The sequence below is a fragment of the Callospermophilus lateralis genome, chromosome 5 (assembly GCF_048772815.1).
Source record: "Callospermophilus lateralis isolate mCalLat2 chromosome 5, mCalLat2.hap1, whole genome shotgun sequence".
NCBI lineage: Eukaryota > Metazoa > Chordata > Mammalia > Rodentia > Sciuridae > Callospermophilus > Callospermophilus lateralis.
Window position 1 is genome coordinate 102,498,559 of NC_135309.1, and position 26,545 is coordinate 102,525,103.

Consider the following 26,545-nt stretch of genomic DNA (forward strand, 5'->3'; position numbering starts at 1 on the left):
AGTATTCAAGAAAGGCGCAGTTTAATTTGCATATAGGCATAACTTACACCTCACTTGGCAAATGTTAGGCCACAGCACAAACTCCTCTGTCGGAATCACAAATATCAGCAGATTTGCTAAGTACTGGACACAATATGCTTCTCCAACTGACATGTGTTTCTCCATCACACGCACGCGCGCGCACACACACACACACACACACAAATAATAAAGAAATACATTTAATTTCTCTGCAAAAGAGAGCTGAGGATGGTAATCAGGTTACCTCACATTTGGACAGCACTTTACAGTTTACATTCTAAGCCATTTTGTCCTCACGACAGCCCTGTGAGGTAGACAGCACAGAAATTACGATAAACCCCATTTTACAGATGAGGAAACTGAGGCTCAGAGAGGTGTAAACACTGGCCTAAGGTTTTCCAGCTAGTGGATGCAGATTTGGGCTAGGACTCAGGGCAGGGATGCCTCGTCCAGTGCCCTTTCACAACCAGCTTTCTAATGAAAGTTGAAATGGATTGTGTGAAAGACAGTGGTTCAACATCATTAAGTAGAACTATCATTTTTCTCAAGCAGATTAGATCAGTACAATCAATCCTAATGTTAATGTCATGCTGTGTGGCACCTGAGATGAATAATTTTTGGAATCATTCATGTGTTTACACCTAGTACAAGAAGACTGTGTCCCACTTTCACTCTGCCCTTCTTAATTTTAAGTCACCAGTGGGCACTGAGAACTGACATTTTGATTAGATTTATTACCAGGAATCATACAGTGGTATCTGTAAATTAGCCAATATTTAAACTTACAAAATTTCTTACATAAATGAAAATGAATCTCATTTACTGATTCCTTCTGCCAGAGGACATGTAATCTGGCCATAAACAAGAGATTATCTTTTTCTTTTATTTATTTATTTATTTTTTCAGTACTGGAGATTGAGACCAGGGTTTTACTCATGCAAAGCAAATGATCACCAACAGAGCCACATCCCCAGCCCTTTTTATTTTGAGACAGGATCTTACTAAGTTACCTACACTGGGCTCAAACTTGTAGACCTCCATCCTCAGCTTCCTGAGTAGCAGGAAATACAGATGTATGCCACCACACCCAGTGACATTTTATTTTTTATGGCATTTCAATTAGTAGTAAAGTTTTTTGCAGGTGTTTAAAACAACTTGCACTTGCATTCAAAATAAAAAGAGAGATTCTTTTTTTCAGAGAGAATAAAATGAAACCTTGAAAAGCAAGGAAATCCTTTGCTTACAAATAAAAATTAACTTTATTAGGAATAACTTCTTTACTGCATTACTTCTTTAAAGAACTTAAAAGCTGCCAACTCCTCGATGGCCCAAGGTCTTGTCTCACAATGTGAGAGAAGAGCTGCTGATTCACCACACCTTCCAAATAGGGACATAATGGATTTTCTTTTCCAAATTATCCAGTAGCCATAAATTTCACTTGTCTATAAGCAGTGCCCTAAGGTCCACTGAAATTTGCCAGCAATGGAGATATTGTGAGAGCAGCTTGAAAATGCTGCAAGAGCAGTTTAAAGTTTCCTCTTTAAATTCCTTCACAGAAACACTAAGGAAAAGTGACAATGTTCTATTTCATGCCTGACTCTATCAGAAAGTATATCAGCTTAGGTAAAAGACTTCTTTCTCCCTGTGGCAAAACTGAATGTCTTAGTTAATAACCAAAGGCATCCCCTAAAAACCTCAAGATGACTCTATTGACAGCATAAAATGTGAGTCTTCATTTGAAAGCATAAAATTGGATTTTACTTCTGAGTTTCTGGGTTAAGTTTGTAGTATACATGTTTGTTACTTGGCTCATAGAGGCTGACCTCCTACTCCTAGAACCGGTCTCCCGGAATAGAATATAGGGGGACTGAGCCTGGCAAGCATTCGCTGTGTGCAACAATACACACAAAGCTTGGGAGGAGAGGAGGATCAAGACTTTAACAGTCAGAAGAGACGACATAAATTGCTCTGGAGAATTTTAAGTGTGGCCAATTTTTGTTGTTGTTGTGTTGTTGGTTCTTATTTTAAACATGTGTTTCTATCTTAGCTGACTCACAAATAGTGCAGCTTGTCAAAGGGAACTCTCTTGGAGGTGGAGTTCTCTCTCTCTAGCTGTAGGAAACGAAACAGGAGGGCCATGTGACTCAAGATAACACTAAAAGTCAGCACTGAACTCAATAAAATGCTAAAAGTCACGTCTGACCACTGGGAGGCACTTCCAACATGCTACAGAAATTAGCTCAAAAGTTTTGTCACTGTGAGGAAAAGCTGCATTGCAAAAGAGGAGGAGCATTTGAAACTCCTCTCATTTTTTTTTTTTAACATAAAAATGGCAGTGCCTCTGGAACAGCTGGGTCAGAGAAACGGGGTTCAAACTTCCAAGGAAAGTGCACATGGAGGCATCCCTTCCCCTTCAGAAGGCCATGGGACTCCAGAGCAGGGTACAACTCATTGACTTTTCCATGTGGTGCTTTGCCTGAAGCTAGGTACCAGGTATGTGCGTGGTCCTCTCATGAATTTTTCCTGTTTTTTTTTTTTTCACCTTCCAACATTTTTTTTTTCTTTTTGAATCAAGAAAGCTAACCTTTGCCTAGCTTTTCTTTTGCAAGAACATGAGGTGTTTGATGCAATTGACACATATTTTTTCAAACCCTCGGTTTCTGAACACTGAGAAATAAATCACAAGGTGTGCATGGTTAGAATCCAAGAGCCATGCTTCTCATCATGCATCAAGATGCAGTCAATCTCTTGTCTGAAACTAAACAGAACAAACAAGCAATTTTTAAAAAAGAAAAAGAAAAGTAAAGCATCCGTACTGAACCCTCCTTGGGCCTAATGCTACACTGTTGGCTGATATGAGCTACAGAAAATATTTTTGGAATGGTTTTCATATATTATAAATACTTTCTTTTCCTTATTTGATATTTCACTATGTAGTATGTACAGAGATGGCCCTTACTGTGCAAAAAAAAAAAAAAGGTACCTTCTTTATACATTATCAATGTCAGCTCTTTACTTCTATGATACGTTATCAATGCCAGCTCTTCCATGGGGTCTTAAGAGCTAACGGAAATTTATTAATCAGCTGTTAGCTCTACCAAAAAATTAAAGTGCAAAGAAGAGGGAAAACAGCCAGAGAGATCAATTTTTCATTGTTAGCATCAATAAGCTTCATGCTTTCAAGAGCAAATGTCAGGTACAACAGGCTCAGGTAATAATAACTCTGTCGTGTTTTCTTCTTTTAAAGCAGTAGTCTCCCTGAGAAGAGAAGAGGGAGGTAAACGATGAAATAGCCCTGTTTCCTCTACAACTGACAATCTCCATAAAACTGAGGCCACGTTCCCAGCCATGGGCAGCAGGGCTAACCTCTGAAATTGGCTTTCTGCTGTGAGAGCTGTTGGGTGATTGGGCCCATTTCCCATGCAGTTACAGAATTCTCACTCAGAAAGATATCAAAATCATTTTTAAACAAAGATGGCTGGGGTGGAGAAGGACTGTCTACCAACAGCACTTGGAAGTGTGGGTTTTCAAAAGAAAATCCCAAGAAACAGTTTTTAAAAAATACAATCCATGCTCACCGTGAGCCTTAAAAAAAAAAAAAAAAAAAAAAAGGTTTGTGTAAATCAGAAGATTCCTATCATACTATCAGAGAAAAGGAAACAAGCAAACGAGGTACAAAGATGGTTTTTAGGTATATATTTTCACGTAGCAATGAAACCCATTATTCCCCATAGCACTTGGTGGCCTTTGATCTTGCTCCACAGTTTTGTCGGTGAGGTGGCATGCACCTTTCTGCAAATTCTGCAGCTGCCTCTCCAAGGGGGTAGCTTCTTGGGACCACCAATCTCAGGAAGAAGCCCCCACCCTCACCCCAAGATGGCCACAGGCTGAAATCCTCTGGGGCACAGCCTAATGTTTTTAATTAAGGAAATGTTACCAACAAATCCACTAGAGTTTTATCTTTTTTTTTTTTTTCCTGTCCTGTTGCCTACAGACTGAAAAGGCAGTTTCAGAACATACCATTCCTCAAATATAAATATTTATAATGCACTGAGAACCATGCACATGCTGTAGACTGGCACTGCTGATGTGTTGGCCCTAGAAAGGAGGCTTCGGCTTTCCTGTGACGCTTGTAATGGAAAGAAGTGTCATGGAAGCAGTTAAATCCTAGGAGAAGATTGGCAGGTGTGCCCAGGCCAGTGAAGTGCCAGAGAAACATCACAGGTCTTTTCTGAGGGCCCTTGTCCCCAAGTTCTAACAGAACATGGGGCAGAGGGAAATTTACCTTCTTACCAGCTTCGTGAAAGTGGCTACAAGCCTCTCCCATCTTACATTCCCTTACATAAAATGCACCATCCGCTTTACAGTATCAGTCTTTTCATCTTCCCACCCAGGGCTGAAGCAGCTGACTTTGACCCACACAGCTGGGGTTGGCTCAGTCCAGTTCCATCTTCTTCAGTGGAGACAGGAGACTGGCTTCACCTTTCCCCAGTCCCCGATGCACCGTGTGAGGCATGGCATGCACAGTTCTGACTGTTCCCTGTCCATGGAAACGCCGAGGTCTCGGGGCAAGGCCAGATCTTCAAGCAGGGAGTCGAGGTTCAATTTTTAGTGACAGCTCATAAAGCGTATCTTCATCTATGATGAGGGCTTTGTCAAGCAAGTACTGTGTGACCTGAAAAAAAAAAGACATTGAAACTTGCATTTCTTTCAGAACACCACTAAAGACCTTTCTGAATGGAATCTGACACACTCAGCATTTTCTCTTAAACATTTAAAATTTTTGTATTACTAAAAATTGTTGTGAATATATTCTCTTTTATTTTAATCAAACATCTCTAGTCATTTCCCACCTCTGTCCCAGGTAGCTTCCCCAAGAGGCACCACTGTTACCATTTGGCATGTATTCTCTCCCAGATGTGTTACTGTATTTTTACAGACATTACGTGCACTTACAGAAACCATTTCCTCTGTTCTCATAGATGACATTATGACCTACATTGTATTCTGCTTTCCTCTCTTAATTGTAACTTATGGAGCGCTCCCATGTCAATACAGAGAGCTCTAACTGTGGTACAGTATTGATAGTGCAATATACTAAAGTTTCTCTACATCGATAGACATTGAGTTGCTGTCTATATTTCACCATTACACAGTTACAGGAAAATCCTTATTAGCAAGCTTCCTGATGCTCGTATATGGACACTTTGCTTGGGTAGGCACCAGCAATGAAATGAAAGGAAATGACACTAGAAATAAAGATTTGGAGGGATAGGGTGTTCTCCGTGAAAATATTTTCTTATTTTTATTGAGATATACATAAGTGATATGAAAAGTTTGATCAGTTTTGACAGTTGTATGCACCCATGTAAGTTACATACATACATACACAGAAGCTCCTCCATGCACTTCCCAATCTGCTCACAGAAGCAGCTGCTGTTCTGATTCCTATCACACATTAATTTTGTCTACCCAGGAACTTCATATAAATGGACATACAGCATAAGCTCATTCCTGTCTGGCTTACTTCACTTGAGTGTTAACGTTTTGAGATTCATGCATGCTGTGGTATGTATCCATAAATATTACTGATTGTTGAGCAGTGTGCCATTGTAGAAATATACCACAGTTCACTTACCCATTTATCTGTTGATGGACACTGGGACTGTTTCCAACTTGAGGCTATTTTTTAAAAATGTTATGGGTATTTTACATGAGTTTTTTTAATGGGCATATCTTCATTTCTCCCTTGGAGAGAAATGGTTGAGTCATAATACATACTTAACATTCTAAGAAAACTCCAATGGCAGTTTTCCAAAATGGGTGGGTGATCTTACTCTCACCAGCAATGCATATAAAAGTTCCAGCTGCTCAGTGTAAAACTTTTAATTTTAAAGGATGATGTAATATGACTTTCAAAGTTACTAATCCTACCTGTTTTCCCATATCCTGACTACTGTTTATATTATCAATCTATTGAATTTTTCCTAATCTGGCAGGTGAGAATGATATTATAATTTGCAAATTTTATTGGTGAAGTTGAGCATTTTTCAAATCTTCATTGGCCATGTAAAGCAAGACTTCTTAGTAATGTTAGGAATTTTCCTTTTTTTTTTTTTTTTTCCAATCCTAAGAGTAATGGGAAAACAATGAAATGTTTTGTGTGGGGCAGGGGGCATAAGCCACTTTGTATTTCAGAGAGCTGTAATTTGCAATACAGATTTTGCACTCTAGAGTGCTTGCAGGGCTAGGGATGTAGCTCAGAGATAGAGCACTTGTTTAGTATGTGAGGCCCTGGATTGATCCCCAGTCGCACACACACATACACACACACACACACACACACACACACACAAGTAGAATGTTTGATGTGGGAAATAGAAGAAGAGGGGAAGATTCACGTGAAATACAAGATGTAAAAATCAACAGAACTTTGATGATAACTGATGTTCTTTTTGCCTTGCTTTATTTATTTATTTTTTCTTTCAGGCTTATTGAAGATTTTCTAGTTTATTGGTCCTTTCTATGAGTCAGTTTTGGTATAACTGATCAACTCTATTGTTGTTTTCTAATTCATTAATTGCCACTTTTTTTCTTTCTTAATTCCCTCACAACGGCAGTGTTTTACCTTTGGCTGATGGTCTATTCGGTAGGCAGTCTGCTGGAACTGTCGTATCTCTCGGATAATGTGTGATATCTAACAGGAGGAGAGAAAAACAGCAACAGTAACAGAAGCAGAGCAAAGTTATTTCCCTGCAGCGCAAAGCACTCTTCTGGGGCTTCTTCCCAAGGGCCCTTCCTCCAGTAGGTGAAGCCCATTTGATGATTTTCTATGCGTGGGATTTTCTTATCCTAGGAACTGTACGAGATTCCAACAGCAAGAAGATACTGAATCCAAAACTGGAGGAGCAGCTGGCACCAGGTGGCCACAAGTTTGGGAGAGGGACATGTTGGGTGCTACTGCCCATGGGCTTCTAACTTGGTGCTCAGAATCTGAATGTCCAACAAGAAGCCTTCAGCACCTGTCTACCATGGGTCAGTCTTAGAAAATCATCTTTGAAATTGTATTCCTTATCCCCTTGACCCAGATAGCAAGTGGAAAAGACTGCTAAAAATCTCAATTAGCCAACAAGCAAATATTAGCCCTAGTCTCCCCACCTCTTCTCCCTTGAGATTAAAAAGCAAACATTGACTTTGTTACCAACCTCTACTCTGTAAGCCACTAAAGTCATAAACACAAGCCAGTTATGAAATTGTCACCTACCATTCTCATTTTGGAAAAATTGACAAGGCCTTCTTCGGTAAAGTTGGGTGTTCCTTCTTCAATAAATGCCAAGTCTGTCAAGTACATTCCAAGGTAAGGAACTGCTGGGGGGTTACAACTGCAAGACCAAGAAGTATTTGTTCTCTCACTCATTTGCATGACTATCCATATTTCCCTCCCCAATTTAAACAGGAAGCAACTAAGCTGCTTCCATCCTGAAGAACAAAGACTTTTTATTGCATTGTCAGATGCACACTCATGATACGCACATTTTAAACAAATTTCACAATAGAATACAAAATTACAGCCCATGCTTTACAAATGTGAGACAATGGCATATCCCAACAACAGGACGACTTAGGGACAAATATAAGATGTTTGCTAGCAGGAATTGTTTGCAGTACTTGTAAGTTGTCCATACTTCTTGGAGGGGCAGAAGCATGTGGGAAAACAAACCCCTTTGCTCTCACCTTCCTAGCGGATGAACATCATAAAGAAATGGGTGGGAAAATCAATGTGGTCAGAGCCTCACACTATAGTAAACTTGTTCTCTGTTTAAGTTAGTACTTCAATATTTCAGAAGGTAGAGACTTCACCAACATTATAGCTACTCACTAAAGGGAGTCACCTGTTTTGTTTTTGGTGGGGAGTGGAATACTTGGTTTCCTGGAAGAGGTCTGAGGCACATGGACTTTTGGTGCAGAAAGAACTGGGCTTTGATCCCAGCTGACCAGTTACTCAGTGGCAGTGGGAAAACTCTCTGAACTGTAGTGCCCTCATCTGTAAGATGAAGACAGAAAAGCTGACCTCTGAAATTTGTTGTGAAATTTAAATAAGATGCATCAAGGGGCTGGGGCTGTAGCTCAGTGGTAGAGCACTAGCTTAGTATATGGGAGGAACTGGGTTTGATCCTCAGCACCACATAAAAATAAATAAAATAAAATAAAGTTACTGTGTCTATCTACAGTTAAAAACTATTTTTTAAAAAAGATGCATCAAGTACTTAGCATGGAGCCTGTCTTTCAGTAAACATCCAATAAATAATTCGTATCTTATTATTGTTGCATTACTATTTTTGTTGTTATCACTAATAAGCTTTCTTTCACTCATACCATCACAAGACTAATGTTTTTCCGGAGTGTCAAGTTCATGTGCTACATCTTGAGAAAACTAGTTGCAAGAGAATATATTCTATGCTGTGTGTGTGTGTGTGTGTGTGTGTGTGTGTGTAAAGAGAGAGAAAGAGAGAGAGAGATCCAGAAATAAAGGGCCCAAAATAAATAACAATAATCACATGTGCTGGAATATTTAAATTTAAAAAAAAATCACAGGAAATCGTTGTACTTAGATTAGAAAATACTGACTCAAGAAACTTTTTACAGTAACATTTTCTTCTTACTTGGAACAATCTGCATACCATGAGTACATCTGTAAGATCCTCACTATATCCACAGTGTTCCAAGTGAGGAGGAAAAATCCAAAATACTGAAGACAATGGAAGTCATTTTCTATTTGCTTTTCTCTTCCAGCAATGAAGGAGATGGGTCACCACTCATAAACTTTCAAAAATTAGGTAAACATATTTATAAATTGTGAATGACTTAAGATAGACATACTTTTTAAGGGTTTCTCTGAGATTTTTAAACCTTCCTTCAGATGAAACAGTCTTCTGAAGTTTGTCCATTAGAGCTTTCGTCTAAAACAGAAAGAAAAAACTTAGTTTGTCATGAGAATCTCATGGCTTCATAAGATACTATTTTTAGTCAGCCTTTTCACTTCTGTGACCAAAATACCTGAGAACAATTTTAGAGGAGGAAAAGTTTATTTGGGGGCTCATAGTTTCAGAGGTCTCAGTCCATAGATGGCCGACTCCACTACTTAGGGCCCAAAGTGAGGCAGAACATCATGGCAGAAACAGTGTGGCAGAGGAAGGCAGCTCAGGACATCACACCAGGAGCAGAGAGAGACTCCCCTCACCATGGACAAAATACAAACCCCCAATGAGCGCTCAATGACCCACCTCCTCTAGCCACACCCCACCTGCATAGTTACCGCCCAGTTAATCCCTATCAGCAGATTAATGCATTGACTAGGTTAAGGCTCTCCTAACCCACTCATTTAACCTCTAAACTTTCTTGCATTGTCTCACACATGAACTTTTGGGAGGCACCTAATATTTAAACCACAACAGATAGTGAGCTGCCAGCTCTCTTCTACAGAGGCAGGTGCTGAAACCTTCACCAGAACAAAGGTCATTGTGTGATATGATTTCAATGAAAGGCAGGGCACAATGTTAGCATGATTTAAAAAAAAAAAAAAAAAAGAACAACAACTTGGGGAGAAGAGCAAGTGCTTCTCTGCACACATTTAGCCATAAAGAAAAGTGTGTGTATGAAATATGATATGTCAAGAGCTTTGTAAGGTTTTGAACAACCAATAAAAAAAAAGAAAAGAAAGAAAAGTGTTTAGAAAAGAAAAAAATTGTAATGCACTGAAAATTAAAGAACTTGAAGAACTGGAAAGGCATGTGTAGAACAGCATATTAAAGGAAAGGTCTCATGTCAGGGAGTTTTCACCATGAATCTTTTTGTATTAATCTCTAAACAATCAAAGGGCATATTTGGTTGCTTTGGCATTGACTGAGCAATATCTTATGCTCTAAATTCTTTCTTTTATGATAGTGATCATAAATTTGTTAAAAAAGTATAACAGATATTTACTAAGGAAGCACATGGTTGTTGACATTGGTCTGGAGTTTCTTCCATGGTAAGGTGGCCTTTGGGGATAAGAACCTGTTTCTGGTGATACTCACACCCAGGCTGCCTGGCTGAGCCCTGATGCCTCAGATCCTACTGGGTAAAGTACCTGTCCAGCCCAAAGCAAAGCTGCTCTCCCGCTGTGTCTCAGCCTAGAAAGGAGTTACACAGTTCCTGATAGCTTTTAGAATAATGCCAACAGTTCCCCATCTTGGTTTCTGAAGGCTCTGGGAGTCCTCTTTCGTGGCCCAAGGATGGCCTTAGCTCAAAGAAGTTGTAGAAGTACAGTCTGTTCCACAGCCACGTAGAGGGCTCCAGACTGCAGATTCTACCAGGCCTTCTGGATCCCCTGGACAGATCTGAAGGGACAGCTGCAGAACAGATGGTGCAACCCAGATTGCCTGAAGCAGACATATCCGCAACTAGGCCCAGAGTGAGGTGCTCGGCCACAGACCCAGCCTCTTGGGAGGACAGTACATCAGCTCGTGCTAAGGTCCCCAGGGTGACTCATGCATGTGGTTGAAATAGTGTAATCTATTTAATGCCTCCTCAGGTGTTACATCAAAATTTGAAACAGATTTAATATTAGCCTATCATCCCTATCCCTTGGTTATCCCTAAATTTGCATCCTCTCAAAGTCAACTATAGAGAAGCCTGGAAGCTTTCTTAAAGTTTGGTGATTCCTTGGTGCCAGTTTCAAAGGAATAAAGAAACAGGGAAGAGAATGAAAAAGAAGGCTGAGGTGTGACTTACTGGCCCTAATGAAGTGCTGCCAAGTGTGTGACAGGACAATATGCTCTGTTCAGCCAGCACCTGATCCTTGAGGGCAAAACAGCCACTACACAGGGGTTGGTGTCCAGCTTTTGGATTCTCACATAAATGTTTTTTTTTTTTTTCCCTCCTTTGGTACTGAGCATTGAACTCAGGAGCACTCAACTACTGAGCCACATCCCCAGCCCTATTTTATATTTTTTTTTGTTTAAAGACAGGGTCTCACTGAGTTGCTTAGTGTCTCACTGTTGCGGAGGCTGGCTTTGAACATGTGATTCTCCTACTTCAGCCACCTGAGCCACTGGGACAAGTGTTTAAAGTCCACTTAAAAATAGCATTCTGAGACCCACTAATTATAAAAACTCTCAGAAAACTAGGGAAACATGACTGCTTCCTTCATTTATGAAGAGCATTTACCAAAAAAAAAAAAAAAAGCCAAAAAACAAAAAACTGACGACCAGGTTGGATGGTGAAAGACTGAAAACTTTGCCCCTAAGATTGAGAACAAGGTAAGTATTTCCTTTCTTGCCTCTCTAGTCAATGCAGTATTAGAAGTATCAGAACAACAAGGCAAAAAAGAAAATAAAAGGCATATAAATTAAGAAAGAAAGAAATGACTGCTCCTATTTATAAATAACATAATTGTCTACATAAAAAATTCCAAGAAGTCTACAAACAAACTTCTGGAACTATTAGGTGAGGTCAGCAAGTTTATAGAAAGAAGATCAATGTACAAAATCAAATTACATTTCTATATACTAACTTTCATTGAAAAGGATATACAGATGGCAAAAAAGCACATGAAAAGAAGTTTGACATCATGAACCATTAAAAAGTGCACATTTTTGTCACAGTGAGCTATCAGCGAGACTAAATTTTAAAAAATGATAATATCAAATGCTGGCAAGAATGTGGAGAACTTGGATCACTCATACATTTCTGATACAGCCACTCTGGAAAAGTTTGGCAGCTTCTTATAAAACTAAACATACACTAACCAGAAATTGCACTCTTGGACATTTATCCCAGAGAAATGAAAACTGATGTTCACACTAAACCTTCACATGAATGTTCATAGTAGTTCTATTCATAATAGCCCTGATCTAGAAACTACCCAAGTGTCCTTCTAGGAGTGAATGGTGAAACAAATTGTGGTATATTTATATCCATACCATAGAATACTACTTAGCAATAAAAGACAATACAGTATTAATACAGATAATAACTTAAAAATAGTTCAAGAGAATTACGCTGAGTTAAAAAAGCAAATCTCAAAATGTCACATACTCTATGATTCCATTTATATACAGTTCTTGAAATGACAGAATTATAGAGATGGAAAACAGATTAGTGATTCTTACCAGTCAGGGAATGGGGCTGGAAGGACGGTGGCTATGGCTACTGAAGCATGGCACAGAGACCTTTGTAATGGAACTATATACACTGTATCCTGACTAGAGTTGTGGTCATGCTAATCTACCCTTGTAATAAAGTACATAGGATTAAATACCCCTCCACAATCCACATACAAAGACATGAAAAGCTGGTGAGTCCCAAGTAAAATTTGTGGATTGTACCAATGTTCATTCATTTCCTGGTTGTGATTTTGTCTACAGATATAAAAAGGTTGTCACTGGGGGAAAGTGGGAGCAATGTGTAGGACATATCTATATTATCTTACAACTGCGAGTGAAGTTACAATCAGCTCCAAATAAGAAACTTTAAAAATAGTATTTTAAAACCATGGCTTTTATTTCACAAAGTACAGTCTTTGCTCTAATAAAACAGACTTGTGAGCTCTAAGAAATCAAGATTCTCAGAGCACTGTGCTTTTCCTAAGGAATAAGCAAGGGTGGATGAAGACTCTGACTTAGGCTTGGTGTCCTGCCATGTGGAGAAGTTGCAGCAGCTCCTACACTAAAGGGAAAGGCTTGGAGAGAGAAGCCAAAAGAGAGAGGAGTGAGAAATAACACGTCTTAAAGAGGGGCTTAAATCGTCAGGAAGCTTCTTTTTACATGCCTAAATAATTCAGAAAACAACTCTGGACTGAAAGTCCTGAGGACATCTCAGCAGAATGTAGTGATGCTCTTCTTCTAGTCTGGTCCCCTAGAGATGGCACCATGTAGATGCCCTTCACCAATGTGGCTGGGCACATCCAGGTAGGTGGGATGTTGGGGGCGGTGAGGCAGAGAGCACCTGACAAAGACCCTCCTACCCATGGGCACCAATGGAGGAGCCTGGAAAATTCCCCCAAGGCTCTTTGGTAGTCATCTAATGAAGAATGCACAAATCCTATAGGGGTCACCAAGGGGCAGCCAGCCTGAGAGACAGAGGCTCACAGCATCAGCAGAGTCAATGAGAGATGAAGCAGGGTGGGGTCAGTGCAGTGGTTTCTGGGCAGGGTGAGCAAGTACCCAGGGACCAATCAGAAAAGGACTAATAGGAAGGCAGGGGTACAGAAAGCCTTCCAGAAGCCCAGAGAAGCCCTCCCAATACCTATCAATATTCAGGCAGAAGCCCAGATGAAAAAAAAGCAGGGAAGAATTGTGATTTGGTTTGAATCTTGAAATTATCTGAATGAAAACAACAGGTCAGAGGCAAGTAGAATCCAATAAAAAAATTTAAGAAAGTTATGTTTGTGCACATCTAAGTCATTTTGCCAAAATTTTAAGTCTGCTACATGAATTATAAAGAAAAAGGTGAACCCTGAGGTCTTTTGGCCCTAAGACATCTGTGTCCCTACCTTGGGGAGAAAAGAATGAATCCATTGGTCATTGCCTGAAATCAGTGTGCCCTCCCGAAATCATTGGGGAAGCAACTCTTGATTCTCACATAGTTTGAGGCTGTACCCCCACCCCAAATGTTTTAATGAATGTTTTGGAAATGCACATGAGTGGAATTAATTAAGTGGTAAGAGCATGGTAATTACCCATGTTGGCACCTTTCTTTGGCAACTATGCCGCTCATCTCAGCTAATGATTTCCTAATTAGTAATATTTATCTTGGCTCTCGTCTCCCAGCCTCTCCTCCTCTCAGCAGCAGTCTGTGTCGCACTCGGATGCTCACCTGCTTGGACACCTTGGCCCAGGTTTTCTTCAGCCTGTAGATGGCACTTCTGTTTAAGGCCGAGGTGATCTCCAGCACGCCATTGTAGTTGTGCAAGCATCTGCAAATGTCCGCCACCGCCACCCACTTCTCGATGGCGTTGGCACGGGAGCTGACATCAGCGTAATTCATTATCTGGGAGGCCACCAGGTTACTCATCTGAGACAAGCAAAAAGCCAGAAAGGCTGTCTAAGAACCAGAGAAGTGCATATAGGAAAGGAGGGTGTCCTATGGTGTGGAGATTCATTCCATCTTTGGATACTGACTTTCTAAGAATGCACACATCCAATAGGGGTCACCCTATTTCTAAGGAAACTGATGTCTGTGACAATAATAACATTAAACTGCTGAGCATCCAGTCACCCTTAGAGTGTGCAGAAGGATTCTTTAGAATCTAGTTTGTTGGGGGAAAAGGTGATTTTATGAATCAGGAATTTTGATGAAGGAGAGAATAATCTAAGGCAATGTTTGTAGACCAGGGACGTCACTCCTTGGAAACACATACTCCTTGTCCCCAACAGCGAGATGCCTCAGTTTTTACAGGGAAATGAAAAACACTCACCCCTAGTCAGACCAAATTCTGAACTGATCAACTCTCCAACCAGAAACTCTTAGTTGCAGAGGAAGAGAGAACATTTTCTCCTTCTTATAATTTTTCACTGGCATTTTAAAGAGCTTATGGCCTCGGGGCTAAATATTGTCATTCTGTTAGTGAAAGCCAGCTTAAGAAGCTCAACTGTTGCAATATGGAGAGGAAAAGGGAAAAATAGGATTACTAACAAAGGGAACATGGGCTGCATTGATACACTAAATCTGGTGGGGACTCCATTCTTGCATGATTCCGAAGGTCTGTAAGCTCTACCAGTGCCCCAGAGTCATCACTGTGACATTCACTAAAGAACCTACTGTGGTGCAACTTATTAAGCATCTGTTCATCCTCAGAGTGGTGAGAGGGTAGTCTGGAATCGAGTCTGCAGAGGGAACAGTGATTTTGTTAATCAGTAGTTTGGGTGAAGAAATCATTGCAGTTATTACTGAGCAAATGGATGGAAGTAGTCTTAGGTGTTGAGAACAGGAAGAAGAAGAACTAAGTGTCCCTAACTGACCCAGATGTTAAGGGTTTGGTCCCTAGGGTGGTGCTGTTGGACAGTGCTGTGGACCTCCAGGAGGAAGGGCCTTGTGTGAGGTCCCTACGTTGCTGGGGGCCTACCTTTGAAAAGGGATACAGTAACCAAGCCCCTCCCTCCTCCATTCATTTGCATCCTGGCCATGAGACAGCCACTTGCTCTGACACATGCTCCCTGCCATTGCTATCTGAAATGTGCACCAGAGGTCCAAAGCAATGGGACTGCCTGACCTTGGATTACAGGCTCCAAAACTGTGAGACAAAGTAAACCTTTTTTTCCATTATGAGTTAATTATCTTGAGTATTTTATTATAGAAATATCTGACTAACACACCAACCTTAAGGTGCTCTGAGCCTAGTTAGGTGGGAGGGGGAGGAGAGGGAGATGTGTGGACAAGTAAATGCCACAAAGAGAAATACGAAGAAGCTATGTCTAGGCATGGAGGGGATTGGGAACATGGAGACAGAATGGGGATCTGGTCTAGTCCAGGGGAGGATTCTGGAAACAGGTCATGTCTACATTGCATCTTGAAAGATGAGGATGACTATCCTCTACTTCCCATCAAAATAGAAGAGCAAAGGGCCAGTAGTGGAAGGCATGACATCACTGAGGACCTGGCTGCCCTCTGAGGAGCTTAGGGGGCTGGAGACACAAGGATGACAGACGGGCAGGCTCTTGCACACCAGGTTGAGGAGTTGAGACCATCTCCTGAAGGTGAGGGGAAGCCCCTCACAGATTTTCAAAAGAGATCAACATAATTAGATTGACCTTTCAGAGGAGTCATTCCTAGGGGCATGGCACATGGAATACATCGGGGCACGTGACTCAAGCGGGAAGAGAAGAGCCAGAAGCTCCAGGAGCAAAAGGATGAAGTCAAATCCAGGTTGTGGCAATGGGGGAGGAGGGGTGAGGAAGGGTCTGAGACGCAGGTAGATTTAGGGCTCAGGAAGATGTTGGGGGAGATGGTAAGAGAGAGGTAAGGGAAGGAAAAAGAGACAGAGGCGACCTCTAGATCCAGAGTTTGGGGGAGCAAATACATGGAGAGGCCATCACCCAACACTGAGAAGAAGCTACAGAGGCAGGCTTGGCATGGGGGAGGGGGTGCATATGGCGGGTTCCATCTGCACCATGCAGAGGTGGTCCAGGAGGAAGAGGTATGTGGGTCTGGAGCCTGAGATGAGCCTCTGATAGGAGTGTCAGGTATATTGCAGATGTATGTACAACTCAGGTAACGAAGCTTTATTTTCCATAGCCAGACTCTGCTTCTCAAAGTGACCCAGATCAGTCAGGCATCCTGCCCCTTAGCACCAGTGGCAGGGAAGCCCATTATGTGACAGCATTCCCTTAGTATCAGTGCTCTCTGAGTACACCTTGGGCAGAGCGCTGCCTTGGGAATCTATACTATTTTTATATTTTAATTTTGGATGACTTATTAATATACCTGTGGGGTTCCTTTGTGTTTTTAAACACCATCATTATTCCTTTTACCGTAGTTCAGTGCAACTGGAAAGGAAGTTTTCCCTTTGTTTGAACAGGATGAAAGACACTTCCATATCTGTTACTTCTTTTCCCACAGGACTAAGGGCTATTAGAACAGAACCAACTAAGAGTTGGTGGGCACAAAAGCCACTCCCAGTCATACAGCTGGAGAAAGGCTGAGCTGAGAGCAGCAGCTGGCACCACTGCACAGAGCCCAGCAGCAATGTGATCGCGTTCTAAGACGGCATTTCCCATGCTGGAATGCGATTTGGGCTGAATGTTCCAAGATGACGAGGAGGAGGAGTTACACAATCCAATCTTACTGTCACCATCACCACCAGGGACCAGTGACACAGGCACTGCTGGTTTTGTCAGTCAATATATGATCTGGAAGCTACAAGGATTACCATAAAAATAATAACAACAACTTAAACAATATTGACCGCTTCCCATCAAAATTGAACCTGCTATGCCAGGAGATTACTAGAAATCATCACATCACTATGAGATGTTAGGGGATATTTAAGTTTGTCTTTAAAGTCCATCAGTTCTGTTTTAAAAGTCAGTGGCAGAGTTTGTTTTTAGAGAAGGAGTCTGAAGACCCCGGTACTCATCTTCCTGTAACGTGCCCAAGGTTTTACTTTCATGGTTACTCACATCATTAAAGTGTTGGCTGTTTTTCATAATGAAAGGTGTTCTTTCATTTTTATCCAGCTTCATCCATCCCTGCCCAAGAAACTCTCTGAAAGTTCAAAACAAAACACAAAACCAATTTAAGTTTTTTAAGAGACAATGGCTATGATCCTGCATAATTATCATGAATATGAGATACACTCCATTGACATTGCCTGGAACATTCCTTGAGGCCCACCTGCTGCTACCGACCATCTCTAATGAATTGTAGGTCAACTCCAGTATTTCACTACTCCATGACAAAAACGAAACAGGTTTTTCAGTCTCCCGTTTTCTCTTGCAAATGTTTGGAACTTTGTTCCTGTAAAGGCTTTTCTGAAGTTGGAAAATTACCACCAACATGAGAGATATAAAGAAGTTAAGTACTAACTCAGAAACCAACACTGTTTTCCCTGGATTAGCTTCTCAAAATGTTAAGCCTTAGCAGAGGCACCAAAAAAATAAAAATAAATCTATCACTGCCAAAAATGTTAATCAAGGACAGAACTTCTTCTTTTCCTTTGCTCTGAAATTCTCTGAAGAATACAGGTTCCAAAGGCAGGGACTTTATTTTGTCCTCCCAAGAACTCAGAACAGCACACCTACGAGGAGCCAAATAAATTCTCCCTGTTGCCATTTTTGCAGCACAGTTGCCTGATCAAGGCAGTTCAGTTGCATGAAAGCTCAGTCTGGTTTCTGGACAGCGTCCCTGCTCATTCACTGCATTCAGGAACAATGAATGGGCAGGAATAATCAAGATGGAGCCCAGGGAATTATTTTGTATGGGCATTAAAAAATAAACTAGGACACATTCCCAGTACAGAAATGTTGACTGAATCCTTGTGCAATCCTTGCTGTTGTTGATACTACTCCTGTCCTGTAGTGTTGGTTATAAAGGTGTGCCAGGCCCATGGATGGAAATAATTGGTAGACATTCACACAGAGGAGACACACCAAGAGCCACCACCAAAGTTTTGGCATTGATTATTCTCTTCCTCCACAGAAGTCATGTCCCCTGCCTCGATGCACTGGAGTGTAGTGAAGAAGTGAGGGGGCAGCACAGGAAGTGACACTGTGGTTCCTACACCCGGTTTTCAGCTTGCCATCAGATTCATTTAAACAGCCAGTGAGCTACATTCCTGTTTTATTTTTATTTTTTCATACTCATGCATAGGTCTATGTACTGGAGCAGGGAGGGGAAAAAGATAACATGCATTAAGGAAAAGTCTTTGGGACATCCATTTGCTCTTTCCTTCATGCCTCTAGCCCATCTACCCTGTCCACACCCAACCCACCACCAGCACAGATGTCCTCTCTTCCACATACGACATGGGTCACATTCCTGGCTCCTATCATCTCCAACACAGTTACTAATTCATGGAGCACAAGTGCCAATAGTGTCCGTTTGTTTAGACAAAGGCCTTGCTTTGGGGGATACTGAGTATAACAGCTGGAAGGGGCTTCAAGAGCCTCTCCTGTTCTACACAGGAGGAAACTGTTGTGTGGGTCCGTGGCCATAAGGCTCACAATACTTGTTGATTTATGGAAGTGAGAGAACTATAGCAGAATTTAAAATGGTTACTAGATCACTGTTTCTCAAAGTAGGGCCTCGGACCACTCAGATTCATATGGGATTCTCATTGAAAAGACAGTTTCCTGGGTCTCAAAATAACCATCACCACCACCACAACAAGGAATGCTTCTGAAAATGACGTGGTCTAGGAGGGTGATAAATACCTAGTAGAATCAGAATTAATTAATAAATAAATACCTAGTAGAATCAGAATTAATTAATAAATAAATAACTAGTAGAATCAGAATTTCTGAGGGAAATATTTAAGAATATTCATTTTTAACAAGCTCAATGATTCTAGGCCCAAAGTCTGAGAACTGTCCTTGTAATTGTATTGAGGTTTCTGTAACTCAAGGCTAGAACACAGCAATTCACATTCTACGGTAACCCCAGTACATACAGAAACACAAGACTAACCATCTGGAGCCTCCCCAAATCACTATACCCAATAAAACTGGAACCAAGATACATTCAAATGGGGCCAAATAATCTGAACCTTAAGACTCACACCTCTGCATACACACACACACACACACACACACACACACACACACATCTGCCTTAGGACAATTCAGCTTCTAGGCCAGACACTGCAACTGACACTTGGTGCTGCAAGGGGTGCCACTCACTCATAAGGAATGCTTCTGAAAATGACGTGGTCTAGGAGGGTGATCTGCTCAGCCAGCTCCATGGCTGATAAGCTCTCAAAGCACTCGGCCTTGGGACAGTCAGTCTGAAAAACATGAAGGAGAGAAGTCAAACATGGGTGGGAACAAGGCACTCACCATCTCACTGTGGACAGCCCCATCTGTGGAAGTATGAATTCCAGCACTAGATTCTAGCTAAAAAAGGAATAGCAAAGCCAACATTAATCTCACCGACCAATTGCTAGCCGCTCTGTAGAAAATGGTGCACCGCACAGAGCTTCACAGATAGACGCATGGTCAAACATGGTGATCAGCTGCAAGTGCATTGCTTACCTTTGAGAGGCACTGTGCATATGCCTAAGTTCAATAAATTGTGGCTGAACTTACCATTTGAATTATGTCTTCTAATTTTAGGTGAATGTCATCTTGATCATCTTGTGAAAGGGCCCTAAAAAAATCAAAACATCCCCCATGAAAAAGAAGAAAATAGGCATGCTAGGAATGAAACTGTAAAATGCAGGTTAGTTTTCCCTGGGTGGGAAGTCAGGTTTGGGTCTGCAAGGCTGTGCAGTACAACAGGCTGCTGAGTGGAGGAAATGATGGCAGAAACAGAAAGACACTTACGAAACGTACAAGAGAAGTATTGGGAGAGGTGATTTAGAATAGGAACCAATCGGCAGAGGCCCCATCAGCGCCATATTGGGACAGAGCATTTGGAGATTCACCACTTGGTGAATTCACCACTTGGGTGGTCCATTTGAGCTACCATGGGAGGGGGGGCAGGAAGAATTTGCCATTTTTCCAGTGGAAACCAAGTGATGCTTATGGTTATGATGACCCTATACTTTGGGCCAACTGCTTACGAAATAAGGACTCCTAATCCATCCATTTAACAAGATATGAAGAATGTTTTAATGCAATGCAATCTCTGAAAAATGGATCAAACTCTTGGATTCATAGCATACTAGATATGTTGTAAATAAACTAATAACATAAAAAAAGAATAGGAGCCAACTTGTCCTAAACAACTATCAAAGTGAACCTAAGGTAAGTTGGGTTGGATAATTACCAGATTATCTAGGATGTGAATCCAGGCATGCTGTAATGACAGAGGGAAGTGTGCTATTAGCCTGAGCACCCCATCCACACTCCGCAGCACCCGCCCTGAACTCCTTGCTGGTACTGAGGCAGGAAATGCAGAGCCCCCCCTCAACTTAGGACTTACAGGAGAGTTTCTGTTTGGCAATACTTGGAACAACATGGGGCAAGAGCAGGCAGATGACTCTTTACTTTTACTTTCCAGATCCATATCCCCGCACAGTGTTATTCAGCTCTCTTACATATCTTTATTTTTGTTAGTAAATGATGAATGAATTAATAACTAATACATAAGTTAATACCTAAGATACCAAAGTGGGTGGATACTTTATGTCCAACAGAAGTTCAGAATCAGGGCTGGGGTTGTGGCTCAGTGGTACAGCACTTGTCCAGCATGTGTAAGGCACTGGGTTTGATCCTCAGCACCACATATAAATAAATGAGTAAAATAAAGGTCCACCAACATCTAAAAAACATTTTTAAAAAAAGGTTCAGAATCCAGGATAATCATACCAAGTGGGCATCCAATTCTCTAATAGGTCATCTGGGGCCAAGAATTTTCAGTTTTCCAAAATGAAAGTATAAGCACATATAAAAAGTATTAAAATATTTAAGCAGTCCCAAACCATGCAGCCTGTCTACTGGAGCATGCTAGGTTTTTTGGGAGAGGAGAGGAGAGCTTAAAAAACCACAGACACGTTATTATTTTTCAGATATGGAGTCAGAAGTCTAAACCAGGTCAAGCAAGCTGCATCCCTCCAGAGAGAGAAGAACCCAAGTGCTTGTTTCCAGCTTTAGAGGCTGCCTGATTTCCTTGGAAGATGCAAGTTTTAAAAGAAATAATGATGTGATATTCTGCTTGTTCATAGTTGATAGAAATAAAATCCACCAATCCTCAACTATACCAAGTCAACAGAGATGGTTTACTGTATGCCCACGACATGCCAGACACATGCCAAGTGTTTGATGTGCTACACCATAATCAATCCCTTCTAACCAGGCAGTATCTCCATTTTACAGATGAGGAAACAAAAGCCAAAGAAACTTACTGACCCAGGGCTCCAGTCCAGCTGTGTTCTCCTCTTACTCAATGATTCCCATACTCAGGCTCACGGAAGGCCTCCTCCAAGCATCCCACAAAGAGGATAACCAATAAATGCCAATCCTGTCCCTCTACCTTCATTTCCTCTTTCAAAACCCTTCACAGAGAATCCTAGATTACAAGAGTCTCAGCAATGAGCCATATATTTGTGAGCAGAAAGAATCACTGTAAAGTAAAAGGCAGGCCATGAGGAAAAACTGAATTAAACATGGTTCTTTCTCCAAAAACTATTCAATTGCATTTTAAGGTTACACAGAGGAGACGAATGTGACTCTTTCCCAAGGTACACATCATTCTTTCCACTATATGTTAGATTCTGGAGGGAGGTCTGTGGACCCACTACATGTGACAGTGGGAAAGACATTTTTATGAGCCTGGACCATCCTCCTTTTGGGGAAAAAAAAAAATGGTCAGTAAGTTACCTCCTCTCTAGTGTTGCTCTTCTCCATGATCTTATGCTGATATCTAAGACACATTTTGGTTCATTAAGCTATTTGAAATTTTCTGTCTTCCTATGGGTGCTATTTGGGATGCTAAGGTTTGGGGGTGATCTTTTCATGACCTGAGCTTATCATGGTTGACCTTCCAGGATGTTTATCATCATCTCATTTGGTGGCATGTTAGGTGTCTGAAAAACTCTACATTGAATACATTTGGAAGATTTTTGAATAAATGGTTAGCTAGACAACTTTGAAATGCAAAAGTCTTAAGCAGATGTTTTCATTCTCAAACAGGGAGACAGACTTATAGAAATTATGTTCACTCGCCATTAAGTAAGCCCCAAGAGACTGAGAGTAAGGGATGGCTTATGTCAGAGTACTGATGCAAAATGTTTAAGTACATGCTTTGTGTTTACAACTCACTGATACACGACTGTGATGGATATACATCTCTAATGTGAGTGCTACATTCAACTACAACGTGTTATGCTTTTACCTCTCACAGCATAAACTGATTTTGCTTTTGTTCCAACTGATTTTGCTTTTGCCTCTACATCTATGGTCCAGGCCCTACAGAGGAGACACAGCTCAGCTCCTGACTATCTTTGGGTTTTGATCAACATCCAGGATCCTGGGTTCCCCCACATCTATCAGCAGTATGATTAGTCTAAGAATTGTGCATTTAAGATGAAACACCAAATAAACTCAGAAAGAAATGCATGAAAAATCCATTCTTCAAGGATGAAAATATAGGTAGTCCAAAACAGAGCCAAGAGTGTCCTGATATGAGTCCACTCTCTCTTTGTGTAGACAAGGTGATGAAACCTAAGGAAAGTTGAGTCTGACTAAGATTTAGTGATATTTCACTTGGGCTATCCCACCTGCATGACAAAAAGTATTTCTTCTAATTGCTCTCAGCGTTTCTAATAATAATAATAATAACAACAACAACAACAACAATAACAAATAGTAACAATAATAATTGCTGTAAAATGAGTTAACCTTTTACGCCATGTAGTCTTCACAACAACCCAACGGGATAATTATTACTAGCCCTATTTTATAAATGAGGAAACCGGGGTTCAGACTAGTTAAGAAACTTGAAACCGTTAAGGGCCTAAGCCAAGATTTAACACTGAAAGATCCCACAAAAGTCAGAATTAGGCTCTGCTCAGTGTTGTACTCCCAGACTGTAGATCTGCTAAACTGTCTATTCCCTCTGGCTTTACACTTCTAGTTCTCAGTTTGTTATTCAGCAAAGAGAACTAGTGCATACTAGGCTTGATGAATAACAATGAACTGGGTTGGTAAATAGGATTCATCTCTACTACTAACCCCAGTTCACTGGTTTCTGAGGTTGCCTCTGGGAGTAGAGAGAAAACTCCCAGGATCAATTAGTAATGCCTGGCACTTGGTAGCAGTATCTCCAGGGACTGAGGACAGGAGTGCTCATGTTGGCAATCCTGACAGTTGTTCCCAGTCCAAACACCTTCATTTCCCTGACAGCTATTTAGTCGAATGTCTCTAGGAGCATAAACTTCCAGAAGGTAATTTTAAAATGCCAGTGTTTTAAAAAAACAAAGGGCATAACCAATTGTTAACATGAAGGGTAAAGAAAGAACAATCACTCCCAGACACAGTCACTACCCTCAGAGACCAGACTTACCTAAATACATGTGTATAATTTAAAAATCTGAACATCGACTCAGTAACTGAACCCCTAAGCTTACCTGGATGCTTTCATAACATGAAAAAAACTAAGGAAGTCTTTAAGTATATGCTTAAGTACATGCTTTGTGTTTACAACTCACTGATACATAACTGTGATGCATAGACATCTTAGAGTTTTCTAGAGCTGTCCTAACAAACTATCTTAAAGTGGTTGGCTTAAAATGGCAGACGTGGACAGCCTAGTCTCACAGTTCTGGATAGAAGCCTGAGTGCCAGGACGTGCTGTCTCTGAAACCTGTAGGGGAGTCTGTCCTTCCTCTCCTTGTCCAGGCTTCGGGTGGTCTGCCAGCAATCTTCAGTTGCACGGTTCCACCGTAACCTCCATCTACACACAGTGCTCTCCCTGTGTCTCTCAGTCTTCCATGGCTGTCTTCTTATAAGGACAATGGTCATAGTAAATCAGGGGCCCACACTACTGCCCTATGACTTTGAATTAACTGATCACTTCTGCCGTGGTCTTATCACCACATAGAGTCACATCTTGATGTATCAGAGATTAGAAATTCAACATACCTTTTTTTTTTTTTTGGGTGGGGAGGCACAACATCCCCTGCACCAAAGAATTGTCTGACTATGGGATCTTCAGCTAATGGGAACCAAGAATAATTTAGAGGCTGGTTGCAAACACATCACAAATCAAAATCTGGCATTGCTACATCAAGGAGGGACTTGCAAAAACATGGTGGGATGAGCTAAGATGGGCTCTCCTCCACACACCAGCTTTCCAGATAATATGTCAACAATAAAAACAAAAACAAACAAACAAAAAAAGTAGACAATGTAGGCTCCCCCAGAAACACCACCACTGTACCAAAGCCATACTTTGAAGAGAGAAGAGAGAAAAGACCATTTCCAGAGACTGTAAGAAGGAACTAGAAATCAGAACGGTAAAGGAATACCAGGTGCTAGAAGATAGATGGCAGACTTCCCACTCTAAAGGAGGGATGGGAGACGTAGCCAAGAGTCTCTGGGAGGCTGTAACTGAAATGTCTGCACAAAGCCATTGATGGCTGCACTCTTAAGGTAGAGAAGACTAGAAGGAAACCACCTACTCACTCAAGAAGCCATTAGAAAGCTTGTCAGCCCCTTGGACTCTGAGTGTAACCACTATAGACCCCCAAGTCTCTAGTGCGACTCCAGCCTTGATCACATAGACGTGTGACTTCATGCTCTACACAAACTCACATGGCTCTACAACCCACCTGATGTGGAAATCCTAATCCAAGAAGGTGGCAGAAAATTGTCCTAGGACCAGTGGAATAAGCTGAAATAAAACATGTATCTACTCCGTGGTGGCTCATCCACAACACAGGTGCCCAAGGCTCCCCCAGAAACACCACCACTGTACCAATAAGTGGGTGCTAACACCAAAGAGTTAGAACCCACAGAAAACTCTCTCTCTGCAACACGTCCTGGACTCACAAGTCCAGTGGGGATCCTCAAGGCTTCCTTCCTTCCAGGTTTGGGTCTACAGTGAACCATCTGCCCACACAAAGAAGAGCAACAGCACTCCACATGGGTTATGTCGCCCACCCACAATCGCCCTGAGACAGCAGGCCCCGGACTTGTCCCCAAGAAAGAGAAGATGATAGGTAATACTTTACCAGTAAGGACACAATCCCTGCTGCCCCCAGGATTCTACGATTCATGCTTCTGGTTTGGCAGAATCTTATTTTCTATGAACATAGCACGAATCAGCCAATGTACTTCAGTCAGCGCCTGCAATTGCCTTTACCTCAGGATATTGGCTGTGGCTTTCCTTTCCTGGGGAAGAAGGTCTGGGTCTCGTAAGACTTCTTCTAGCAAATTTAGGACATTCATCTTTAGTTCGTTGTTGAGTTCAAAATCCTATAAAATAAAATGAATCTTTTTAAATTTCAGTTTTGAAGGGTTTAGTTAGCTCTGTGGTGTTTGGCACCATTCCTCATGATAAGTCCTCTAGAAGCTAGGTATGGAGGTTAAAATGTAGGGACCCTGGAGTCCCCACCCCCACCTAACCCCAAAGATCCCCGCTGAAGTGGTTTGGGATGGGGCACCTTGCTGGTATTTCTGAAGAGCTCCCCAGGGGATGCAAATGTGCAACCCAAGGCTGAGAACCACAGCTCTTGGGACAGCGACTGAGACCCAACCAACTACCCTGGCCCTGTCTCTCCCCAGGGTCTCCGACACCTACTCAAACGCAGCACACATGCACTCGCACTCACTATTCTAGACCTTAAAAACTCCCTCAGCTCCTCAGAAAGATATGTGCTTTCCTAGTCTGGAACACACTCCACATGGGTGCATCTTTCAGGCCTCGGAGGTAATACACATTCTTCCTGGAATCTTCTTTAAATGACCCAGAGGGGTTGGGAGCTTTTCTGTTTTGCTCCCATGGAACATGTTACTTATAATTTATCATCATGCATTGTAAGGTCAGCAGCTAAGACATAGCTGTAACTAAAAACAGACAAACAAACAACAACAAAAAGAAACAAAAAGAAAAGCAAGAATTTGTTGTGAGAATTACATCTGTCGTTTGGGTGATTACTGAATGAAGATATGCTAAGGCTATCAATATCTGTATCTATGTCTGTATCCATCCAGATATGCTAAATTTAAAGAATAAATGATAAATGATACTCACAAGCCAATGAGGCTATGTCAAACAAACACAGGAGTGAGATGGAAGGGGCACTCAATGGGCAGAGTTGCAACAATGTGAGCATCAAAGTAAATAATGAGAATGATGATAACCAAGTGAATAAAAAAGCTTCCAA

The 26,545-nt window shown here is 41.4% G+C and overlaps 1 protein-coding gene across 3 annotated transcripts in view; it reads right to left on the minus strand.

Annotated features, from left to right (window-relative positions):
* Positions 1–2: 2 nt before the first annotated feature.
* Positions 3–26,545, minus strand: part of Rasgrf2 (Ras protein specific guanine nucleotide releasing factor 2) — a 230,910-nt gene continuing 204,367 nt past the window's right edge. For all 3 annotated transcript variants that reach the window (XM_076857070.2, XM_076857069.2, XM_076857068.2), the window contains 9 exons: positions 25,522–25,634; positions 19,803–19,863; positions 19,398–19,501; positions 17,181–17,265; positions 13,879–14,076; positions 8,902–8,981; positions 7,286–7,403; positions 6,650–6,718; positions 3–4,696 (listed from right to left, as the gene is read on the minus strand). In XM_076857070.2, the coding sequence (XP_076713185.1) occupies positions 4,604–4,696; positions 6,650–6,718; positions 7,286–7,403; positions 8,902–8,981; positions 13,879–14,076; positions 17,181–17,265; positions 19,398–19,501; positions 19,803–19,863; positions 25,522–25,634 (921 nt within the window). In that variant the 3' untranslated portion in view covers positions 3–4,603. The remainder of the gene's footprint in view (positions 4,697–6,649; positions 6,719–7,285; positions 7,404–8,901; positions 8,982–13,878; positions 14,077–17,180; positions 17,266–19,397; positions 19,502–19,802; positions 19,864–25,521; positions 25,635–26,545) is intronic.